The sequence below is a fragment of the Phalangium opilio genome, unplaced genomic scaffold (assembly GCF_054372755.1).
Source record: "Phalangium opilio isolate 3A_F unplaced genomic scaffold, DU_Popi_V2 ptg000090l_1, whole genome shotgun sequence".
Classification (NCBI taxonomy): domain Eukaryota; kingdom Metazoa; phylum Arthropoda; class Arachnida; order Opiliones; family Phalangiidae; genus Phalangium; species Phalangium opilio.
Genome location: NW_028324195.1, coordinates 3,575,380 through 3,601,170, shown reverse-complemented (window position 1 = coordinate 3,601,170; position 25,791 = coordinate 3,575,380). Strand labels below are relative to the sequence as shown.

The window sequence follows — 25,791 nt, the reverse complement described above, 5'->3', positions numbered from 1 at the left end:
TTTCTTAGTAGTCTCTAGGACCACTGACCCCTCCTCCGATTTAATTTTTGAACTGGACCAAGCAATTTTTAAAATGGTCATTTGCCCTGTGTCACCGCCTTATTTCCACGCTGGCGCGAGTTGCTTTGCGTTGTCGAGTGCGTGATGGAGTTGGCTATGCCTGGAGTCCCAACCTTGAAGGCGAGAGGAATGGAGTGGAAACCCCCATACCTATAGGCAACATAGTCCTCCCAGCATCCTCAGCGGTTAGGTAGGGTCGTACTGGACAAAATTGTAAAGGGCGCTCCCTCTATCTTCAAAATAGAAGCTAGTTCTCATACAAATAAAATGGCGCTACGCGGCAGCACTTAGCAATCGCCTACCGAAGGGTAGGGGCTTGCGCGAGGTACATTGGGAGAGATACGGTGCCGCAGGTCGCCCATCATCATTTCCAATCCATCTCAACTCCCTTATCCCTGTCCCAACCCCCGCAACTTCCAACCACTAGCATAACCCACTCGATCACGCTCTCTTTTCCCCGGCTACATATTTTGAAGATGGCACTTTTTAGGCGTATTAACAATCTTGGATCATCTTTGTGAACTTTTAGGGTAGCCCTGACTATATTTTGTTTAAGGTTTTAAGCTTAATAACAAACAGACGTTAGTTTATGCTACAAAAAAGTTTGAAATTGACAATCCCGGATCGTCTTTATGAAGTTTTAGGGATATTCGAATTTCATATTGGGCTTATGACAATTTTGAGCTAAATGTTAAACGGACATAATTCAGCAATTTTAAAAATTTTGTAAAATTGTCAATTTGGTCCTATTTCTGGAATTTTTAGGGGGGCGCCTCAATAAATGATTGTAAAAATTGTATTATGTTAATTTCAATAAGAATACAAACTTTTATTGATTTACGTTTTTTTTTGAAGTATCATTATAAATAAATGTCTGATTGAGTTAAAGTTATGGTCCCCTTATATATGTTTCTACTTAGTGCAGATTTTGAAAATGTAAAACAGTTTCTTAACATTCTTAATTAAAATGAAGACTGAAGGAACAGATATTAATCAAAAATGTCTTGATTAGAATCAAGACCTAAAAATTATCGATAAGACTGAGGTTATCACTTGTCTGAAGGATCAGATATTAATTTTTCTTTTTAATTGAAACTTAAATGCATGCTTAAGAAAAAACAACGTTCCATTACCGTTTTCCGTTGAAATAAATTATTTTACTGGTAATCAATTTCCAAAATTTACTTATCTCGGCTTTTCGACCACAATTCCATTCCCCGAAAACATTTTATCATTACATTAATTACTTTTGGGAGATAACGTGTCAAAATAACCTATAAAACAATAAAAAACTGTAATAGCGGTCTGTTTAGCCATGACAACAACCTTTTAAAAGTTACAAGGACTATATAACCCTTTCGAGACTAACAGGACCTGAGAAAACTATAGCTTAACCTGCTACTAGTACGACCAGGGAGAATTGATGTAAACTGGACTTGAAATTTCATCATGTGCGACCTGCGGCCCTGAAACTCTCCAATAGCCCCAGTGTGTGTAGAACATAATTTTTTCGCTGTTATCTGCCAAAATCAATCTTTCTAGGTAGTGCCGCCTCCTCACTTGAATTTTTCATGATATATTAAGGTTTGAACCGAAACAAAATTCTAGATTACTATATTCACTATCATGTCCCTCTGCTATCTTGAAGCAAACTTTCCTCTCTTTTTGCTGCTCATTACCGGTGCCATTCCCTTGAATTTCTGTTCGTTATAGCTACTATCATGAGTTTATTTATTTCAAACCAAAATATAAAAAAATTGGATTTTTTTCCTTTTGTTCTACTTAAAATTTACAAATGTATATAACGTTGTCCGTGCCATATCAAATAGTCTCTAACCATTGTTAGAAACTAGAGAGAGAAATTGGGCAGTAACACTGATCATGCCCTGAACTATGAGAAAGAACAATACGACGGTTGACTAAAGTACACTTGATATTACATCATTTTGCAAAACCGCGAGTAAAAATCTAACTGTCCCTATTGAATTTGGCGCCATTGGTTTTAGAATAATTAAAATGTTCCACTGCGAAGCGTGCCGGTCACGAATGGGGATGTAACGTCTTTAGGAACCTTTTAAAACGCAAAACCATACACGTACTCTCCCAAAAGTAATTAATGTAATGATAAAATGTTTTCGGGGAATGGAATTGTGGTCGAAAAGCCGAGATAAGTAAATTTTTGAAATTGATTACCAGTAAAATAATTTATTTCAACGGAAAACGGTAATGGAACGTTGTTTTTTCTTAAGCATGCATTTAAGTTTCAATTAAATAGAAAAATTAATATCTGATCCTTCAGACAAGTGATAACCTCAGACTTATCGATACTTTTTAGGTCTTGATTCTAATCAAGACATTTTTGATTAATAAAAACTGTCTTTGCGACAAAGATGAGAAAAAGTAAGAGATAATTGCCGGAAGTAACAGAAATTCAAATTTTGACTTTTGTAGACATGATTATTAAACATTGAATATTTTAAAAAATTGCTTATCTTAGTTTTTTCACCAAAATACCTTTAGTAAAAGTATTTTATTGTGAAATATCTGCATAACATTACGCATATCTGGGAGCACTGCCGTGCTCCCAGCCAAGTCGAGCACTGACATCCTTTTCTCGAAGCAACTCGTGGCACTTTTAAACCCACTGTAACTTCGTGATGGCTAGAGGTAAAAGTCTGAAATTTTGCTTGCCGCGAGGACTGTCAATCCTAGCTCTAGTTTCCAAATTTCAAGTTCCTACCCTATATACTTTTCGAAATATCGCAGGTGAAATTTACCTTATTTTGTCACTCACTCACTCACTCACTCACCGATCATCAAAATTCTAAGGTACTTCTAGAGGAGATAGAAACTTAAAATTCAGGATTTAGTTTTCATTTATTTTATAAAGCACAGAAAAATTAAAACATCCCGAAATTTTTATAAAATTGTTCTTTAGTTCTTTATTTATAGGATATCGCGTACAATCTTTATTACATATTCTCTGCGGGTCGAAAGCGGTAATTCAGCGTAAATATGGACAAACGTTAGCGATTATATTGGCAAACGAAGTACCACGAGAGGGTCTTGTTTTAATATAACTACCGAAGTATAACGAGAGGGTCTACAAAAAGAAGTGAGATCCTATGAAAAACATTAACATGTACAAAAATGGGCCAAGCCTCGCCTCGTGCCCTTTCCGCTGTAAAACGTTCTGAGATCCCATGTAGAGCCAAGTCTGCCTTTTGATCTCATTCAATCGCCAATTGAACAATTATGTTATAAATTAAGTCCTTTTCCTAGTTAATAACCAATATTCTTTGACTCTATCATTATTATACATCTTTGTTCGTATCAAAAATATCGTGACTTGGCAAGCGCGTGTATATAAGGTTATGCATGACTCTTCTTATAAACTTGTACATATCCCCTCGACCATAAACGATTTAGTGAATATCCCTTCGATTATTTTAAAATCGGCAACGATTTAGTGAATTTCCCCTCGACTTCCTTTTAATATTACTTACCTGCGATTGCCAAGTCACGATATTTTTGATAAGAACAAAGATTTATAATAATGATAGAGTCAAAGAATATTGGTTATTAACTAGGAAAAGGACTTAATTTATAACATAATTGTTCAATTGGCGATTGAATGAGATCAAAAGGCAGACTTGGCTCTACATGGGATCTCAGAACGTTTTACAGCGGAAAGGGCACGAGGCGAGGCTTGGCCCATTTTTGTACATGTTAATGTTTTTCATAGGATGCATTTTACTTTCTATTAAAAATATACAGTTAGGTTTGAGTATTCGGCTCTATAAGGAGAATAAAATATACTGAAAATCGATGATCGCTGATAAAATAAAACTAGTATTGAGACCTAACAAAATGTGTTAGTTAATTGACTATAACCCAAGGGATTGAGCATAGCACGAAGGGTCGGTCATTCGAAGAAATCATCATTCTCGAAATCGACATACATACACAAATATACACACAGACACGCCCAGTGTAATACCTCTCCATGACGTCATCGTCACTCGGAATGGTAAAGAGTGAGATAAAAAAATCTGTTTTATCAGGGTTTTTTTAAAGGCATAATGAAATGGTCAGTTTTTTCATCGATTTATAATCACATAAAAATCAATAACGAAATTTAGTGAAACCTTTATAGATAAAAGCGATAAAAAAGGTCCCCCCCTTTACCGAGTTGAAATGATAGGCGTTTCGTATGTTATCAAATTATTTTAGCTGCTAGGCCATTTAGAGAAGGTTGTTTAAGTTTTAACAGGAGCTAATATGGTTTTCGAAGCCGGACATAAGAAAATAGGAAATAAGATGATAGCAAGGTGCTTGTACCAACGGTACCTAAATTTACAAGTGCCCCTCGATCAGATTCACAAAATTGTTCATTTTCGAGAAATAGCGAAGGAATTGGGCGTTAGTTCAAGAAGTCAAGAAAATGCAGCAAAAATGTTTAGGGGAAGATTCATAAACGATTATAAGAGTAGTGACCCAACGGAAGAAGAAGGACTGAAAACGATTTTTATGAAATTAGTTAATTCAACAACTACCGAAGCTGACCCTTCTGAATCAACATCAAATGAAATTCAAACAAGATGGGGAGATTTATTGAAAGAAAATTATACGCCCAAGTCAGGCATGGCATCAAATACCGCATCTAGATTGTCAAATTTCAGTCCTAAGTTTGTATAAATTATTTAATTGTATTGTAAATCTGTTAAATCTATAAGTTAATTTTATTTTATTTTTCTTTTAGTTGTCAGTCAACTCCCGTTAAAGAACAAGATGAAAGGAACAATTGGGTAAGTTGGTTTTTTTTAGCAGCTTAACAATAAAATTAGTAAAATTACACTGTATTTCCACCAATTAGGATGAAGAAGATTTAATGGCGGATAATTTAACCCTAACTGGTCCTGAAATCACAGTTTCAAATATGACAGGCTCTCATGTCCCATTGCCCAATCAGATCTGAATCTCTTATGTCTTTTCTTAAACATGAAGAGGAGGCAAAAGCAACGCCATGATTTTAGTTATTTTTATTTATCACTTTTATTAATTCATTTGTTTGTTTATATTTTTAATTGTCTGTAATTTTTGTACAAAATTTAGTTCTTTTCTTTTGATAATTTTACATGTCTTTAGAATAAATTCAATTGTTCAAAGTAAAATATTGATTTTTATTAAGAGAGGGTGGTCCTAAATAGTGTTCCTGGCTTTTTTAAGTCCAAAACTTGGGCCTAAATAGAAACAGCCTTTTATTAATGAAGTCTTAAGGCACCATCTCGATTAAATCCGCTACATTTTTCAATATAATAAATAACTAAATCTAACAGAAGAGGATGTTTGCGCCATTCTTCAAAGGGTTCTAATTCTACATAACTTTCCATGTTGGTGAAATGTTCTTTTTTTTTTTTTTTTTGGAGGTTTCAATGCTAGCGGGTCAGAGGACCTCGGCAAGGATGTGATTAGTCAGGTTTCATTATGTGTGTAAGCAGGGGAAGGAAATGAGGTTTACTTGGGAGGTGACGGATGGGGTGTGGGGGTCAAGTCACCTCCGGCGGACACGGGGCAGTCGGCACCTATAGGGTAGGATCGCCGACATGTGTCTTATTCCCTCAAACTTTGCCTCCCAGAAGCTTAGCTTACAGGAGTACGCCACACTCCCGGCTGTTGGTGAAAATTACAGCAACCAATTTTTCAGAGTAGAAAATGACGGGTAAACTGTTCCATAGCGGCTCTTTGGTGACACGTGACCTGAGTTTAATAAACACTTGCAGTTTGTTTCCATAAGTCATTTAGAATGTTTTAGCAGACGATGCATGGGAGAATATCTACTATTTTAGAATTTGGGGTAATTCGGCAAAAGTTCGGCAAAAATAACTTCGGGGTAAAATAGTGTTTCACCCCATAATATATTGCCGAAAAACCCCTGTTTTACCCCAAACTTTTGAATTTCCTCAATATTAATGTATTATAAAGATAATATAAATTAATTTCAGTGTTTAATAGTAAAAAAGGGATTTACAAGCTTATAGCTTAGTTTTAATCTTAATTTTGTAGTTTAATTAAAAGTTATTTTAATTTTTGTCCCAAAAATGTACGTTTTTGGTCTAATTTTATATTAATTATATTTAATTATGTGGAAATTAATGCTGGATTGTGGTTCGGCAGAGTAGATTTAGATAATAAATTGAGATTCAATTAACAATTCACATTAATATCAATGTTTTATTGAAAATTCAATCCTTGCCAAAAAAACCCTATTTTACCCCAAACTTTTGAATTTCCTGAATATTAATGTATTATAAAGATAATATAAATTAATTTAAGTGTCAAATAGGAAAAAAGGGGATTTACCAGCTTCTAGCTTAGTTTTAATCTTAGTTATGTAGATCAATTAAAAGTTATTTTAATTTTTGTCCCAAAAATGTACGTTTTTGGTCGCATTTTACGTTAATTATACTTAATTAAGTTGAAATTAACGTTGGATTGTGGTTCGGCAGAGTAAATTTAGCTTATAAATTGAGATTCAATAAAAAATTCACATAAATGTCAATGTTTAATTCAAAATACAATCCTTGCCGAATAATCCCTATTTTACCCCAAACTTTGGAATTTCCCGCTTATTAATGTTTTTAAAAATAATAAAAATTAATTTCAGTGTTAAATAGGAAAAAAGGGGATTTACCAACTTCTCGCCTAGTTTTAATCTCAATTATGTAGATCAATTAAAAGTTAATTTTTGTCCCTAAAATGTATGTTTTTGGTCGAATTTTTCGTTAATTATGCTTAATTAAGTTGAAATTAACGTTGGATTGTGGTTCGGCAGAGTAGATTTAGCTTATAAAATCAGATTCAATAATCAATTCACATTAATATCATTGTTTAATTGAAAATTCAATCCTTGCCGAAAAAACCCTATTTTACCCCAAACTTTAGAATTTCCTGAATATTAATGTTTTTAAAAGATAATATAAATTAATTTAAGTGTCAAATAGTAAAAAAGGAGCTTTACCAGCTTCTAGCTTTGTTTTAATCTTAATTATGTAGTTCAATTAAAAGTTATTTTAATTTTTGTCCCAAAAATTTATGTTTTTGGTCGAATTTTACGTTAATTATGCTTAATTAAGTTGAAATTAACGTTGGATTGTGGTTCGGCAGAGTAGATTTAGCTTATAAATTGAGATTCAATAAACAATTCATATTAATGTCAATGTTTAGTTGAGTTTTTGATATTTGCCGAAAAATCCCTATAAGTGTCGTTGGGGCAAGACAGGGTAGCTTAGTTAGGCTTATTTAGTTTCTGAAATGCATTTAAAGGATTAACTTGATTTAATTTCGACGTTTAGTGTAGCCCCCCGTATTTTTATATTTTACCCCACTCTTTTTTGCCGAAAAGTGCCGAAACGGACACTATTTTACCCCGAATAGCCGAAGGCGAAGCCATAAGTCATTTAGGATGTTTTAGCAGACGATGCATGGGAGATTTCTACTATTTTAGATTTTGGGGTAATTCGGCAAAAGTTCGGCAAAAATATTTTCGGGGTAAAATAGTGTTCCCCGTCTAAATTATAGTCTCGAATGTGAAGATATGTTCCGTGTGGCCTTTGAGATTGAAAAACACATATTTTACAGTCCACTGACTCTAGCCAGTGTCCAGCAGCTGCACAATTCTTAACTGCCTCTAATTTTAGCAGACCACGGGCGCCGTGCAAAGGCCAAAAGCCTAAGTTTTTTTATTCCAGTGCATTGGGGACGGGGTTGACAGCCGCCCACCACTGGTGACGGAATTCACTCGAAAATCGTATAATAGAAATTGGCTTCAGCTATCCCCAGGCAACCCAACCAGACAGCAACCTGCTGGAACGAACTAGGCTGAAATATAAGATGTGGAAATGACGCAGAGATTTCATCTGACCACAAAACTTAAGCGAAATCTTTAAGGAGCGACGACATAAGCTAATAGTCTTGGTGACCTGCCTACAAAAACGTAACTTAGCGTCGAATATAGTACCCAAATCTTTAGTTTGAGTTGCTGTGCGGATGGGTTTGGAGTCAATTAAGTAGAAGTTCAGCAACATTCAAACGAATTGGTTATTAGAAAACTATTATTCTTTCATTGATAAAACAAGACATTACCATGCAAAAACGGAAGTGCCGGTACTTTCATTTTAAGGCATCATTGCTCGGTCCACTGATAAATTTCCTAACGTTGGGATTATTTGGGAAATATACATTCACTTCTGTGTTTCTGAAACTCGAAAATGTGCAGTTACAACCCATATTTATTTAAGAAATAATAAATTTAAATCCGAAAGACAAACTACTCCCATAATTATACATTTAATATTGCAAAACTCATGAACTTAAACATATTTACTTTTATTGTTTAGTAATAAACAATTTGTATGTTGTGTTTAAATCATGGTGGGAAATACATTTTTTTATTTTAAAATCTATATTTTAACACAAATATTCACCTTTTTATTAAGATTTGGACTAACATTATTTATATTTACACCAATGTTGTAAAACGAGGCATTTTAAATTTCGCGCCAAAGTGTAGAATTTCCCGCCATCTACGTGTTGCTGTTGGAAGTAAAACATCCAGTGGTTACCGCGCATGTCAATGGGCGGGGCTTTACCTTTCCCCACTCGGTCTATATCCCACTCTACTATTGACGAAATTCGAATATCACATGCTGCGTAAAACCCAATGAGATAGAATATATGTATTAAACCTAGAGTCACAACGTGAGATCTCGAGATCGACGTTTCGCGATACACTTTTTGTCGAGCATGAATCTTTATCAAATACGGGTGGCGCCACCTATTAATCGCTTGAACTTTTTATTACCGCCTGCTGCTATAATCTGTGTAAAAAGCTGTCAAGATAGTTTTTTAAACGTGTTAAATAAAATACGCGAGTTACTAATAAAAACTCTAGTCCTTTTTAATCTAATAAATAGATAGACGTGCTTGATTAAAACAATGTGTTTCGCGGTAAGCCGATTTGAATTTTCACTCTAGATTTAATACATATATTCCTATCTCATTTGTAAAACATCAAATCTGGAAAAACAAATTAATGTCGAATCCATTAATTTTACAATGATTTGAATCGAACCCATTAATTTTACAATAATTCGAATTGAACCCATTACATTTACAATAATTCGAATTCAACCCATTACATTCCTGTATTTACAATAATTCGAATTGAACCCATTACATTTACAATAATTCGAATTGAACCCATTACATTTACAATAATTCGAATTGAACCCATTACATTTACAATAATTCGAATTGAACCCATTACATTTACAATAGTTCGAATGAACCCCATTGCTTTTACAATAATTCGAATGAAACCCATTACTGTTACAATAATTCGAATGAAACCCAATTACATAAGGTGGATTAGATATTTATCTCATTTTTGTAGCGTTGGTTCCTGGTGGGTTGCTTCTCCCTGAACGTGAGAGTAAGGCAGTGTAAACATTTCTACAGGGGCAATAGGGATTAACGTGAAACTCAAAAACCCTGAATGTTGGCTTTCCCCGAAATCATTTAATCCTTTAAATTTATTTTCTAATGTTTTATTTTCATTTCAAGACTTAACTTTAAAACCGAATGGAGAAATCGGCTGAAAATGGATTTTCAATGTTTCCATTTCAAGAACATTTCAACAAACTATTATGCCTACTTAAAAAGCTTTTAAGTATTGCGATAAACCTATTTTAAGTTATTTGAAAAATAGCCTCGAAAGGAGTGTATCAAAATATTGTGTGGCAAAATTGTAACCAATTAATTGTAATTTAATTCAGAGTAATGTCGGTCATTGAACAGGGTTGCCACGGGTCAAGGAACACCTGGAAAAGTCAGGGAATTTAAAAATGGACTGAAAACGTCAGGGAAAAGTCAGGGAATTTTAAAAATTACAGCATAGTCAGGGAAAAGTCGGGGAATTTGATTTTAGTGGGTAAAATTTCTGGGGATGAGTCTTTATTGGAGAGTAATGAAAGTTTCTCCTCATCATCTCGTATCTTAAGACAGAGTGAACTCTGGAGCAATCCTACACTCTCAAAGGCAGGCCCAATTTTCGTAGCAGACGAAATTTTTCCCCCACTGAAATAGCTCTATAGGACAAAATGTTGATCATCGTGCACTCAACATGGTACTTTCGCATAAACTCTGGTTTCAAATGTCGGGTGTAGAGAGAGTCTGTGTTGTTGTTGAGTACCTTGTTGTCTTAAGAGGGAATAATGATAGGGTATGTGGTCAACAAAGACAGACGCAAAGGAAGATATGGCTTCGAGCAATAAGGACTTTTGGTAACTGTCGAAGCCCTATATCATACTGCGGCCCCTTATTTTGCGCAGTTTCATTTCGAATTTAAGCTTGAAGATTTCCAGTTTCCTCGTACTCGCAAATTAGCATCTTTGATCCCCACCAACGTCGGTTGGGTTCTCGGTTTTTGGTCACCAATCTCTCTTCCCTTATCGGGCCAGCGGTTGTTGGTGGGTGCGGGTGTTTTTAGGCGCGAGTTTAAAGTTATCCCGCCAAGAATACCACCATTTCAAATCCGCAAACAGAGCGCGGTGGGATTTAGCACCAGCACCACCGTTCAAACGTTTTTGGGGATCGTTAGACTACAGTCTTGATTCGTATACTAGATTTGTCCCCGCGTCCATTTCAAACTGAAAGAGATAAAAGTTGCGTTTTAAAATTCTCGTACTCTCCAGAAACACGTTGCGAACCCGAGATAAGAGAGGTTATACAACAGGGAAGAAGTTGGAATCTAGGTTTTTTTTCCGCGCTCAAATCTTTCTCTCAGTTCAAGAAGATCGTTGGAGTTTGTTGCTTTAGTTAAAAAGCCGTTATACGTAGAAAGACTGACTTTGAGGAGTGACGCTGATAGACAAGCTCTGTAGAAACATTTTATTCCTTTCGATTGCCCATGCACTTCGGAGGCTCATAACTCTGCGTCTATAAGAGATACGGGGATGTCCTTTAAGTATGTTGTAGTCCTGTTTCTCTCCTTTCGAATGATACCAAATACTTGGTGTTACAATAATCAGGGCCAGAGTAATTAAGCGAAATGTTCATAAACTATATCACCGTAGAGTTAAAGGGAGGGTGAAGTGGAAAACCAAGTGATTTATTTATCGGTTCTTCTAAATATTATAAGACCTGTCTGCGTAGTGAAACATCCAGGGAATATCTCCGAATGATTTTAAAATTAAATGTAAGAAGTGATATCTAGTTTATTAGGCAGAAGGTATAAATTCGATACACTTCCCGCTTTACCTCTAGTCCAAACGTAGGTCCGGAGTTAATCCCCGCCTCTAACTTACAACCAGCATCTCATTGGTTCTTGAAAGCTCACGTCAGCGCGACGCGAATGACGAAAATTACGTGTTTTCCGACTGAGGAGAGGCGAAATAGCCCGGCCAACTTTTACGTCCCCCACCCTTGTATTTTGAAAGGGAAGACTGGGACTATGGCGCTCGAATACTTGGGCATCTTATACCTTCTCCCTAATAAACTAGATATCCCTTCTTGGCTATAGATTACCAATGCACACTTTAATGTATTGAATTATTGCAAACACTCTATCCCATTTTACCCCCCTAAAAAGTGGCAGCTTAATCCTTAGCCCAGATTTTTACACCCCAGAAAATTCTACTCTCATCTGTGGGGGGGTAATTTTTTTTTGGGTTTTTTTTTTCAATATGCAAAATTTTCAAATTAATAGAAGGGTAGTGTAGCGATATAAAAAAAAATCCAACCCCTTTTTTTAATAATATCGTGATGGATTGAAAAATGACATTTGGTAATATGTAGCAATTTTAAAACGCCTAATGTTTATCAATTTTGATATCTTTTTTTAAATTTAGAATTCCAAAACTTAATATACCAAATGTTTCATGCAGTTCATTAAATTCAACTTTCGGAATAAGTTCGAGTTTGATGTAACAATCAACTATAATTTCATAGGTTTGTTGAAGTTTTTCACTTTTAAAACCAAAGAATTGCCAAGTCATATTAAATTACGTTAATTTCAATTTACCGATTAAATTATAGATGAAATCAAATTTTCCTACAAAAATATTTACGGTTTTGTGAATAGTTTATACTTAAGTTTCTAAATTCACAATTGTAAACTGTACTTCGAAAGGTTGCCAGTGTCAGAAATATTAATATCTTTGATAAAAAAAGTTACTATATAGTATAAATAGGTAATTTAGAGCAATATTTTCTGTTAAATTACTGGTAATTTACGGATGATAAATTACAAGCTCCCATCCTTAGATATGACCCTTTTATGGCGTCATTAACGCATAGCCTTTTTACTGCATTTATTGATTCTCTATAAATACTTATCGGAAAATTCCAAAAATTTATACAGTGCACTTGGGCTCAGCTATTTGAAGAAAACAGTTTTTGGAAGCGGATGGCTTTCTACAATAGGTAAACAACGAAAAATGTTGCATTTAAATGTGAAATGCGGGTTTATTTCTACTCTTTATTTTACAAGTAAATTTGCCCTTCGTAACTATGTGGTAGTGAACACGAAATTGGTCGAATAAAGTCTTCCATTTCTTTTTGCACTGTTCCTCTGTCGGGAAAAATTAGTAAGGAATATCTTAAACTAATGAATAATGTACATGTACTTACTTCGTAAATTTAATTCCTTTGAAATTTCTTTCCAAGATCGTTCTGTTAGATCGCGGTCTTTATATTCTGCTAAGCCTCTGTTCCATAGATTTGGTTTATTTTGAACCAAACTAATAAGTTTCTCCTTCTCATCTGATGCCGATTTTTTTTATGAGTTCTCTCTCCTTCTTCAATTTTTCCAGAATTTCTTTAGTTTTTGAACTCATTTTCGCCCCACCGTTATATATTATATTTATTAATAATATTATTATATTTTTTAGGAACTTAGTTGTTTGGCCAACTATCGGTGAAACGGGTAGTACAGAATTTATCTCCCCAGCTAGGCGAGTTTCTATTGGTCCCCTAGCGATGTCGTCAGACACGTTTTCGCTATCAACGCGCTTGAAAACTAAAAGCTCACGCAAATATCTAACCGGGATAGATATATGCGTGAAGGAAAATTGACGCAAAAGCGAGGTCTAAATTGGCTTCAAGCTAACGAAAGAGCGCATATGAAAACAACCTCGCGTTTCGCTTGAATTTTTCAAGCAAAAGCGAGCGTTTTTTTGGAAAAAGCTTGATTGAAAACGGGCCTTTACGTCGGGTAAACCTTAACGCATAATTACACCCATTTCTTTTAATTCATCGTAAGCAAGGCTGATATATACTATAATGCCAAACAACTAAATCAACTTTAGGTTGAAACATTTTATCCTTATTTTCTATTATTCGTTTACATAAAACTGTTTTACCAGATCCCGAAGGACCGAAAATAATCAAATTTCCCGGTGTAGTGAATGGTATCATGGCTAATACTCGAATGAAACCACATACTTAAACGCGATTAATTAAAACGCGCGCGCGGTTCGCGATTCCCTAAACCCGGTCGGGGGCGCCCCAAACGGCTCACGGGGAAAGCGCGGTTCACGCGGGTAGGAGAACACCACGAACGCGTTGACATCATCCTGCCTATCACTATGGTATCTTCTATAAGCCTTTAACATGGTCTGTCACTATTCGAGATGGTAAATACGGTTAAACCAAAGAAGCTTGTACTGACAACCAAAGAAGTTTGGATGAGCAACCAAAGAAATGCTGGGGAATTTTTAAAATTCCCCAAAAAAGAGAGATACTTCGGACTCGCCGGGGACTTCCCGTTCGGGGACCCCCGAGGCCCCAGCCTACCTCCAACGCCCTCACTGCGTCGGCGACCCCACCATAGCCCGTCACCGCCGCCCAGCCCAGCGCCACAAACACCACGGCGCAGCCTGCCACCAACCCCACTACCGAGTCCAGAGCCCCTGCCCCCGTATCAACCTCTCCCGGCTATCTACTAGCCATGGTTAGCCATGCCGCGGCCGGGAGAATGTAACGACGCCCTCCACGTTCCTCCGAAGTCGTCTGCTTCATCTATTTTCTATATTTATGTTTACAATTTCTCTCACAAGTGGCGCCTTAAGCGCCACTAGCTCATTGTAAAAAGACAAAAAAATTACTTTCGCAAGGGATAAAAAACCCGCGCCGCCACCGACTAGGGGCAGTTAGTTTTGTATCACGGGCCAGTTCGGACGTGTTTAATTTTTGGTTTTGATAAAATAAATACAATAGTGGTTATTCTACAAACTGCGTTATTCTTCCTGCAACAATGAATCATCTGGTAATTATATAATCATGGACAACTTTTCTTAGTTTTCTTAGTTTTTATTTAAATATCTTTATGAGCCGTGTAAATTAGGCCCCTTTCCTACGTTTAAAATTTACGGTTACATAAAGTGGCGAGCTTGCCAGGACTCGTTACGACTGACAATTGTGCTTTAACGCGTACTTGTGACAATTACTTGTGCCATTGCTTGACTTATTAACTGTCGCGTCATGAATCCTGTCGATCCGCATGCTTTAATCGCCGCGATTAACGCGCAGTTGCCGGGATCCCATACTCCCCCGAGGAGGAACACTCCCCCTCCAAGCCTCGGTACTAGTCCTTCGCAAGGACAAGCGGCTGGAGGAATCCCACCTCCGCCGCCGCCACCGCAAGGTGCAGCGTCAAATATTTGGCAACAAACTATTCAAACTCTAGCAACTACGTTAGCAAATGTAGGCACTAGACCAGCCGCAAAAAGTAGGCCAAAACCGCCTCCTCACTTAATATTTAGTGGTGTCGAAGGTGAAAGCGCGCCAGAATTCCTTCGGACTTTGACGGAATTCGCTGATTATCACAGCATGACAGGAGATGACATTATCGCGCTTCTACCCCAAATATTAAGGGGTCGTGCATTAATCTGGTTTAGAGACTTGAATAGGCCAAATCAGACACTAATGTGGCGTACAGTAAAAGGCGCGTTTAGAGACTATTTCTTTTCGGGTAGAGCGGAGGAATCCCTCCGCCTTGAAATAGCGCAGTTTATACAACCCACCGGTGTGTCTTTTGACGCGTACATCGCGAGTATTACCGTGATGAATCAGAACCTACGCGTTCCGTATACTGACTCTGAACTGGTCGGTATTTGCAAGCGAAATACCCTCCCCGAAATACGCATCCATGTCTTTCACGATAGCGTAAAGACAATGCGCAGTTTCATAGAGAAGGGCCGCGTAACCGAAGAAATTTTACGAGCGACCCCCCTCTAGCTCATTGTATCCTAGAGACAGTGCAAAGTCTACCCCGCGTAAATCCAGTGGGAGAAGAAATTCTCCCACCGCCGCGGTTTTAATAAAACCGCCGGGGCGAGGTGCGACATCAAAGGTTGCGACACCAAACGCAAGAATTCCCAATAGACCTACATCGGCTCAGACAGAGCAAAACGATTTGAGTCGCGTAGAATGCTATAAGTGCGGACTCGTAGGGCATTATGCCACAACCTGTCCGGACAAACAAGAAGTCGCGCAAAGACAGGCTTCGAAAAACGCGAAAGCGGGAAGAAAAAAAGGGGATTGTCTTCCCGCCGCGCGAAGAAACTGAAGCCCCTTATCGACTTTGGCTCTATGGATATGCGTCGCTGTGAGGTTGATCCTCCCGTGGCCATAGATGCCGTGTATTCGCATGGCACTTTCGCGACCAGACTAGATTCAGGCGCTGATGCTTGTTTTATCAGCTTATATCAGTGGCGAAATTTAGTCAGAACTTTAAAACCAGACTTAGTACTTCCGGAAGAAGAAGAGACTCAATGCATAGTGTTAGGCGATGGACGTTATACCTTCACAAAGGGACGTGCGCGAATAGACTTCCGCTTAGGACAGTTGAAACTAAAGCAGGAATTTCACGTAGTTCCCTCACTACCAAACGACTTTATTTTGGGAAAAAATTTCCTGTATAAATATCGTGCCGTTTTGGATTTTGGTACAAAAACTTGTCAGATTGACGGAACAACGTTTCCATTCGTGCTTAATCTCCCGGGGTTAAAGACTCAAACACCTTAGATTATCGAGGATATTGAACAAGCTGTCGCGTCGCCTATACTGAGTCCTAAGCAGAAAGAAGACTCAAAAACTCTCTTATTACGATTTCCAAAACTATTTTCGGAAAAAGCGGGACGTACGAACTTAGTCTATCACGAGATACAGACTACCACCGATGTTCCCGTTAGTCAACGCGCGTATCGTGTCAGCGACGAGAAAAAACGGATAATTGAAGATCATCTTCACGAAATGATCCGCGACGGAATCGTGAAGCCCTCCGTTTGTCCTTACGCGTCGCCAGTGGTACTTGTCCACCAGAAATGCGAAAAGATACGTTTCTGCGTCGACTATCGCGCGTTAAATAAAGTGACCGTGAAATATCCGTATCCGCTTCCGCGAATAGAAGAACTATTAGGAAAAATGGGTGCCTCAAAGTTCATCACAGCACTGGACTTGAAGAGCGGCTATTGGCTGATAGATCTCCACCCGCAAGCGAAAGCAAAGACCGCTTTTATCACGCATGCGGGAAAGTACGAGTTCGAAGTACTTCCGTTCGGCCTATGCAATGCGCCGTCGTCGTTTGAACGACTCATCGACGAAGTCTTCAGGGACGGACATCACTTTTCCATCTGTGTCTATCTGGATGACATCGTCATTCCATCCAGTACTTGGGCAGACCATTTACAAGCCTTGGAATATGTCTTTCACCGACTGTCTGAAGCGGGACTTACGCTTCAGACGAAGAAATGTCGCTTTGCGCAAAGCAAAGCGACCGTGTTAGGGCATATAGTAAATGAACGAGGGATTCATATTGATCCCTCCAAGACTAGGGTTATGGTAGACTTTCCCGTCCCAAAGAACGTGAAAGAAATCCAAAGATTTCTGGGCATGGCTGGATGGCACTCACGATTCATCCCGCAGTATTCCAAGATCGTTGCCCCATTAAACCATCTCAAGAAGAAGGACGTTCCGTTCCAGTGGAAGAAAGAACAGCAGGAAGCGTTCCAGGCCATCAAGGATGCGATCTGTATGGCGCCTCCTTTAGCGGCTTACAACCATAAGTTGCCGTGTATCCTGACAACGGATGCTAGCGACGCCGGACTTGGAGCTTTCCTGTCACAAATCCAAGATGACGTCGAGGTACCTATTGCCTATGCCAGTAAGCAACTGACCGACGTCCAGAGACGATATACCACCACGGAAAAGGAATGTCTTGCCATTTATTGGGGAGTTGGAAAGTTCTGGCCGTACTTGGAAAGTATACCCTTCACTGTGATCACTGATCACAAAGCACTTCAGTGGTTGTTCACACTGAAAGAACCAAATTCTCGACTTGTTCGTTGGGCAATGTGCCTACAGACGTATAACTTCAAGATCATACACAAGAAGGGAGTTGAGAACAAGGTTGCGGACGCATTATCCAGAGCACCTGTCTCGCTATTAGCCATGTCGTTGGAAGACACGACTTCACCGTCCTCGTCAGAAGATTCCAGTCCAGCGGAATCCTCTTCAATGACTTCGACTTCGTCCTCAACCAGTAGCGGATTAGCTCCTCCCGCCAATCATGCTTTGTATCACTCTTTCACATTGGAAGAAGTGCGAAAAGCCCAACAAGATGAACAAGCCACCAATGACATCATATTCCAGTTATCAGGAGATAATCCTCAAAGACATCGGTACTACGAGCTAAAGAACGATGTCTTGTAGCGAAAGGCCTATGGTAGACAACCAGCAAAAATCTATTTGCCACAGCGGTTCCGGCGGGACGCCATCCGCTTATTCCATGACCACCCTCTATCTGGACATCGAGGTCGAGATCGTATCTTCGACAAAGTACGAGCCAGATACTGGTGGCCATCGTTCCGGCAGGACGTTACCCAGTACGTCCGCGGATGTCCTTTGTGCCAGATGCACAAGGCCCGCAATAGAAAACGTCCAGGTCTCATGCAGCCTACGGCCATTTCTGAGCCATTTGATTTGCTGGGAGTGGACATAATGGGACCTCTACCACGAAGCCGACACCACCACAAATACCTCCTAGTTTTCACGGACTATGCCACCAAATTTGTCGAACTGTACCCAATGAAGAACATCACAGCCAGAACGTGTGCAAAGAAACTCGTCTCCATGATAGTTCGCTACGGATGTCCGAAAGCCATCGTATGCGACAATGGGACACAATTCGTTTCTCAACTTTGGAAGGACATTCTCAAGATGTTCAAAGTCAAACCACGATACATCACTCCGTATTATCCGCAGAGTAACGTCGTGAAACGCACTAACAGAGTTCTGGGCGAAATCATTTAGATGTTCGTTGGTCGAGATCACCGAAGATGGGACGAGAACTTACCATTCATCCAGTTCGCCATCAACTCGACTACACATACAACAACAGGAAGAACTCCTTTCTACCTGAACATGGGTAGGGAACCGAGATTTCCCTGGGACATGGACGTAGGTATGCCAGTAACGGACTTTGTTGAAAGGTCCGCATCGCTCTCAGCTTTAGCGAAGCAACTTGCTTTGTCTAAAGAGCTTGCCAAGAAAGCGCAAGCACACCAGAAGCGCTACTACGATCAAAGGCGGGAAGGAATTAAATTTCCCGTTGGTGCGCTTGTCTGGAAGGAGACGCATCCCTTGTCTCAAGCGGCACGTAACGTCGCCGCTAAGTTATGTCCCAAATGGGATGGTCCCTACAAAATCGCAAAGAAGATCGATCGATTGCGTTATCAACTAGAAGACCCAGAAACTGGAGAAGGAAAAGGAATCGAGAATATCGCTCATTTGAAGCTGTATTGGTCAAACAAAGATGTCTGCCAACCGGACGGAAGCCAGTCATCCTCAACGTCAAGTAGTTCATCTTCAAGTTCTACCTCGTCACAGTCCATACCTGTACTTCAGGACGCTGGAGTCAGTACTGGTGACGAACGTCGTGAGACTCGACGAGAACGAAGACAACGACTGTTGAGAGACCAAGAAGCGCAGACCGAGTCGTCTGGAGAAAAAACGAGGAGCAATCAAACCTCATCTTCATCCACTAATGGATCCTCTTATTCCCCGTCGGAAGAAGTACCAGAGTCCTTCCCAGAAGTCTCTGATCTACCTGAGGAATCTGAGCCAGACGCATTCGCCTTATTCTCAGATCCTCCAGCGGTTTTCCGAGTGAATAGGATACCGCCAGACCTTTCTCCTCCCTCCTCTCCTGATAGGAGCTCGAGGGAGAAGTCTCTCCCTCTACCCTCTCCTCTATCTCACCCTGACGATTCCAGTTCTTCCTCTGAATCTGTGGAAGACGATACGGAATTGTCCAACCCTGTTCCCATAAATCGTATGAGATTTGTCAATCCTTTCCGTAAAGGATGGAAACGTGAGATTGTACTGAGGAAGAATCCACAGTCTGGAGGTCCTGAACAGGACATAAATTATCACCCTCCAGCAACATATCCGCATAAAACTCTTCGGTCTCGCCCAGACGTAGAACAGTATCTACGCATGCATTCAATCACAGATGTGACGTCTAGTGATTTTAATTTTGCCCGTCAAGCAATCTCGCGAGAACCATGGGAGACTATTCGGAACGCAGCATGACGATTTGACGCAGCCCATGGGATTCGCCATAGAAGACTGCTGCCAAGGCCAGGAGGCCCTCCTCGCCGCCTGCCCAAGACTTAGCGGATTGGGAACAAGAGTGCCGCAGCAGACGACTTTTCTTTGGGGGGGAGGATGTAACCGTCCACACGAAGCTTCTCCTTCCCGGGGAAAAACCGCGTCGTCTGCTTTGTTCATTTTTCATTTTTTACATTAATTTTGTATAATGTTAAATTGTCCCGAAGTGGCGCCTTAAGCGCCACTGCTGTCAACCTTGTTAAAAAACATTTTTCGCGGGGATAAAACCCCCGCCTACAATCTGTAAGAGGGCAGTTGTCAGTTGCAGTTCCTTTGTACACGCGCTAAGTTCAGACGTGTTTTTGTTTCATAAAGACAAGTATTATTTCTACTACGACTGTGTCTTCTTTCGACAATGGATTACTCGGTAAATATAGTTAGTCATGGACAATAAGTCCTTTAAACGGGTATCCTGGGAACTTCTGAATTTGCTAGTTTTAATTTAAATACTTTTAAATTTTACGGTTACAAGTACTCTTTCAGAAACACCTTTCGCGGTTTTTCCCCCTTCTCGGAGAGGATAGAATACATTTTGGGACGAAGGCCAACGAACTCACGTATAGGAATTCCGTCCATCTCATCTTTCATTTTTCCAACAACCTCTATGTTTACGTTATTGTAAAGAGGGTGATTCACGGGATGTCCCGAGAAATCGAAAAGATGGGATGAATTATGAAAGTCGAAGTAGACGTTGTCCGTTTGTATATTATACGTGAGGCTGTCCGTGTCCGTGAAAAGTAACTGAGCCCTGTCACCGTAAGCCTTTCGCATGTACTCGTAATGAAACTCGTACATAGTTAGTTTCGAAAGATCCAAAACGGTGAATCCAGTGTAAAGTAAGCGACTTCTTCTTAATATGGATATCCAAGAGTTTGTTGTGGAAAATCGTAAATTTTTCAAATGCTGGAGAGGACGCTTTCTTGATGGCTCGCTCGGGTGTTTGCACGAGATGAAAATCTATCCGGTTTCTCAAGTTCTCCATCGTTTTACTTGGTTTTTTTTTAATTAAATTAAATTAGATTGCAACTTTTTGTTCAATTGAAGTTGCGGCTTACTTACCAAAGCACAAGTTGTTCAAAAGTTTGAAGAAATCTTTTTCAAAACTATTGGTGGCAAGTTTCCGCTTTTCAGTATTAAAATTTATGAAGGGTCGAAGCCAGGGACTTTGGTCGAAAGATAGTATACGGTGAACTTTCGTGAGTTTAAGTCCTTTCGATGCGTAGTATTTCAAATTGCGATAGTGAACTACGTATCGCTCTTTGTTGTAAAGATTGGGAACTAGTTTAGGTAGGGTGTCTTTCTCCGGAAGGTGTAATCGTTGTAGCATCAGTTTGTTATATGAAGAAAATTGTTCCGTTTGTATTCTTTGAGATTCGAGTGCGAGAGGGTAACAGTTGTGTTCAGGGTTGGCAAAAACCCGGCAAAAACTAGTTTTTGCCGGGACACGTGGAAAAAACCGGTAAAAACCGGCAAAAACTAAATTCATGGTTACAAAGTGGTAAACTAGCGAGTTTTAAGTGCATTTTCGTGATGTTTGTTATTGTTATGTTAGAAAAATAACAATAGTATTTTTAATTTTTAAATTTGAGGTGGTTATTACTCTATTAAATTTTTAGTATTCAAATTTTCCAGGTTTTTCGCGAATATTTAACGAATAATTAGTCAGATACTTCACATAGCAACTGGAAAAAACCGCGGAAAAAAAGGTTTTTGCCATCGGTTTTAACCTGGTATAAACCGCGCGGTAAAAACCGCGGAAAAATTAGTTTTGCCACCCGGTTTTTACCAGGTAATAACCGCGGTTTTTTCCACCTTGCCAACCCTGGTTGTGTTCATGTTGAAGCTCAGCGGGATAATCTAATCTACCTCCAAAATGAAACCGTAAGGAGACTCGTCCGATAGAGAAAGCACGTTTTTATGAGCGTAGTCGAGGAGGTCTTCGACTGGTACCCAAGCGAACCTACTCGTGGGTAGGTAATCAACCATGGCGAAACCATAAAGGTTGTTAACGTCGAGGTACATGATGTAATTACTGTCCTTCTTGGGGTCATAGGTTTTGGGGAGATACGGGTTATTAGCTTCGGCGAAGCGATGGCTAATCATCGAAACCTCTCCTCGAATACCACGCTCTATAAACAAGTGCATATCAATATCGAGAAGTAACTCCAATTTCACTTTGGTCATGTGAAGCGCGGACTCCCAGGCGAACCCCGGTCCGGTGTAAGTATGCGCGCAATCCAGACCGTAATATTCTACACACATAGCGCGGAAACTTTCGAATACGTCGGCGAGTTGAAGGGTATCTGCCTGCACGTATAAATCGTGGAGTTCCCCTGTTAATATACCACCATTAATTTCACTATTACTTTAAGAAAGCTACCATAAATAATACCTAGATTTTGGATGTTAAAAATGTCCCACACTTGACGAACATTTTCGTAACTCTCATCTGATATGTGTTCGTCAGTGAGAGCGTTGAAAAAGGCTTCTTTGGGTGGAAGTTCGACCTCTTGAAACTTCTCTACGTTGCTCATATAGTCGTATGGATAGGTTAATTTTTTCAGTAGATACGGGGCTTGATGTGCGGGATAGAAAGAGTTCAAGATGGGAAATTTTTTTTTCTTTACCCCCCATGGCCAAATTAGAAATTAAAGTTTCTAGACTAGCGGGCATAAAACGAATTGAATCGATGAAACGTAGACGACCGAAAGTGAAACTGATATACGTTTCACTTTTAGATGGGATACACGAAATGCTCTCATCTTTTTGAAGCCCTATCCTTTGCATTATAAGATGGGCGTCGTAACAAAAAATTTTACATAGTTTATTATAGTTAATAATTAATGTTAAAACAAGAACATACCGTGCATTGACAGGAGTAAACTTTCCTACTCGCAACTTTAAATTACAAGAATTGTGCGCAACTCCACGAAAACGCCCTAAAAACTAATATTAATTAATTTTTTATTGATATTATGTTCGTATTACCAGAATAATGGCAATGATCTCTCACTCCCGGATCATCCTGTGTTAAGACGTCCTCACACACGTAACAATGAGTCGCTTTACGACATAATTTTTCCTCGGCTGGACTCAGATCCATAGGAATATTTTCCTTTAATAATTCAGTGATATTGTCTTGCTCCTTCAACAAACTTTCTAGAAAAATGTCTATGGCATCGGTTCCCCTATATGTTACAGGTGCATTTGGCTTTTCGTCGGGTCCTATTACGACGTAACTGAAACCGCACGCGACGTGCTCAGAAAGTTTGGTTGTTGATGAGATTGAAGACGATGGGTAACAAGTCTGTATTTTGTCAATTATAGATTCAAAATCCGCATCTATGACGTATGGGACCTAAAAATAAATTTATTAAGACTAAGAACTTATGGAAATTCTAAATGACTTCCTACCTTCTGAAGCCAATCAATTTTTTTTCAAATTTCTAGATGGGTTTTTTGTGTGGCATTTTAATGAGTTGTGGAATGTGCACGTTACAGTTTTTCACGTGTTCTCTATGATTTCGTTCTGAGTTTTTTTCCCGCGAAACGATGTAAACAATAACGGCACACGTAAATTTTTCCGTTATAGTTTGTGAAATGACTTAATAGTCGGCTAACATCAGTAATTAGACAAAAATGTTGCTTTTCTTTTGATTTTAGATAAAACAGGTCTATTTGTCGATCCTCGGGAGCTTTATTTTCGCTGATGTGGAGAGGAAAAACTTCATTTTCGTAACCAAAAACATTGATTGACAGATGGTTTTTATTTTTAAACCTTTTAAGTTTGAGTGGAAACTTATGTCGGTGCAGTCTAACTCCGTTTCAAAAGCTACGTATTTATTTCGATCATCGCGATTAGATTTTGGAGGTTGCGGATGTAATTTTGCGAGAATGCACCACGAGAAACATTTTTGATCATTAGTTTTTATATTTAAGAGTCCTTTTTCGGGATTATTCAGTTCAGGAGGAAGCTCTATATAGGTACCACCAACCAGTGACATGTATCTAATAATATCCACTTGAAAAAACAAGATACGATCTATGGTCCATCCACTGCCCATATCTTGAAATTCCTCCATCGCCTGTACCATTGTTTCACACACGAGTCTATTTGGTTAGATATTAAATGTGATAGTAAGGAAGTTTGAGTTCGGCTTCGGAAATAGGGTAATGCTTCGACTTCCGATCCGTCGTTCAGTTCGCGAACGTGTCTCACAGGTAAAAAAATGTTCCACTTTATACCCCGCTTCTTACTTAGATTGTTTTCCAAGTATTTAATTAATGATGATCTAATTTTTTTAATTATTAATTCTGGATCCGTTTCAGTCGTTTGCGGGGTATATCGCGAACTCACGATGGCGTCTTCGAGAACCGCGACTTCTTCGAGGTTTTGAAGAAAGTCATACACCTGGTTGTTGGTGAGATGGTCCTGGCGTGGGGGAAACTAGACAACTCCGATGAATGCGCGAATGCTGAATTAGTCTGTACCTTCTGGCAAAACTGTTATTACAGACATGGCAGACATATTTTGTTTTTCCATGTTGTTCACGAACGTGGCGATTTAAAAGGAACTTGAAAGAAAATTCTCTCGAGCATAAAGGGCATGAAAAACATATTGTCTAGTTGTTCGTCGCGACTAATAATTTGCTAGGTCTGAATCGATCTGATATACGTAATGAAAGTTCATACCCATTACTCTCCATAATCCTCTCTATATATGTGAAAGACTCGACACCCTCTGTAGTCGTGAAATATGATCTGCGATAAAGTGACGCTCCTTTCTACGTTACTGGAAAAGCTTTAAACACCCTGATCAAAGACGAAAAAATAGGGAAGATGAATGAAAAAAATCATTCCAGCTTTAAGACATTTATCTAAAAAATTCTTTGTAATAAAGAGATTTTCTAACTGAACTATTTTTATTTAGTAATATGCCTATGGAATTATGATAAAACATTGTTTCAGAGTGTTTAAAGAAATTTTATTTATTAATGTTTTTTTTTTGGTTTGTTTGTTTGTTTGTTTACATTTCAAAATTATCAAACTCGCCATCTAAAGTTTTTTGGCAAATTTGCTGTAACGCAACTAATTTTTCCAAATAATCGTTATAAATATTTTTTTTTCAAAGTTTTTTCTTTGGATGCTTTTCTGTTGGCGTGGCACATCTCTTTTAACCCTTTTTAGAGGGAACGTCTACTGTTACGGTCTGGGGCGGGATGGCCGGAGATAGTGATGAAGTCGTTGCTGCCGAGGTTGATGGTGTACTTCTTGGTTCCGTCATTGGTGATGATACGGAAGCCAAAATAGATACGGTGGTGGGTATAGGCTGTTGCGAAGTTGGGCTCAAAGCGGTTAAAAATATGGAGGCAAGATGGTCTTCTTCCTCTGTTACTGCCAGGTCTAGTTTCTCCACCTTGGAAATTAATTGAATGAATACACTAGGATCATGATTAGATTTGTTTTTTCTTAATACCATACCTTAATAACTTGGGTTAAGCCACCCAATGTTTGGATGGTAAGAAAGCGATACTTTGATGCTTCAAGATTCGGGAATAGATTGAATATTAATTCAAAATCCATTATGATACTTCCGAACAATAACCTCGAAGGTTCGGAATGACAGTGCAGACAGATCTGGGCGTCCAGGTATTGCTCCCAAGGCCGCTGTATACTTTAGTATGGTAACAATCTTGTTTTTATCGAGGGATGTCATGGTACTCTTTAGAGTTGGTTGTGAATATTAGTTTCTCGAGTTGGTCTTTTATATTAGTCGAAAAATTGGAATTTGTATTGTTTAATATCACACACGAGCTTTGGACGTTGACTTATTAATATGTTTGTAAATGTTATTAGAACTGATCAATTACGTCAGTGATGACCAAAAGGTCAATCGGTCTAGACATTATCACGGTATTTAAAAATATATAATTAGATACCGAATCAATTTTAAGGGGTTTTGGGGTTAGGATTAGAAACTTTAAAGGATTTTGTTGTCAT

The 25,791-nt window shown here is 38.8% G+C and overlaps 2 protein-coding genes across 2 annotated transcripts; one reads left to right on the top strand and one right to left on the bottom strand.

The window, feature by feature from the left end:
* The first annotated feature begins 4,197 nt into the window (after positions 1 to 4,197).
* LOC149645040 (uncharacterized) lies at positions 4,198 to 5,234 on the top strand. Its single transcript, XM_089850449.1, has 2 exons — positions 4,198 to 4,748; positions 4,823 to 5,234. Exons 1-2 carry the CDS (start codon positions 4,342 to 4,344, stop codon positions 4,893 to 4,895), a joined length of 480 nt encoding a protein of 159 aa, XP_089706575.1. The 5' UTR covers positions 4,198 to 4,341; the 3' UTR covers positions 4,896 to 5,234.
* A 16,414-nt stretch (positions 5,235 to 21,648) lies between these two features.
* LOC149645039 (uncharacterized) lies at positions 21,649 to 23,885 on the bottom strand. Its single transcript, XM_089850407.1, has 6 exons — positions 23,532 to 23,885; positions 22,805 to 23,149; positions 22,655 to 22,737; positions 22,419 to 22,570; positions 22,184 to 22,366; positions 21,649 to 22,124 (listed from the first exon to the last, which is right to left on the bottom strand). Exons 1-6 carry the CDS (start codon positions 23,883 to 23,885, stop codon positions 21,649 to 21,651), a joined length of 1,593 nt encoding a protein of 530 aa, XP_089706533.1.
* Between the last annotated feature and the right edge of the window lie 1,906 nt (positions 23,886 to 25,791).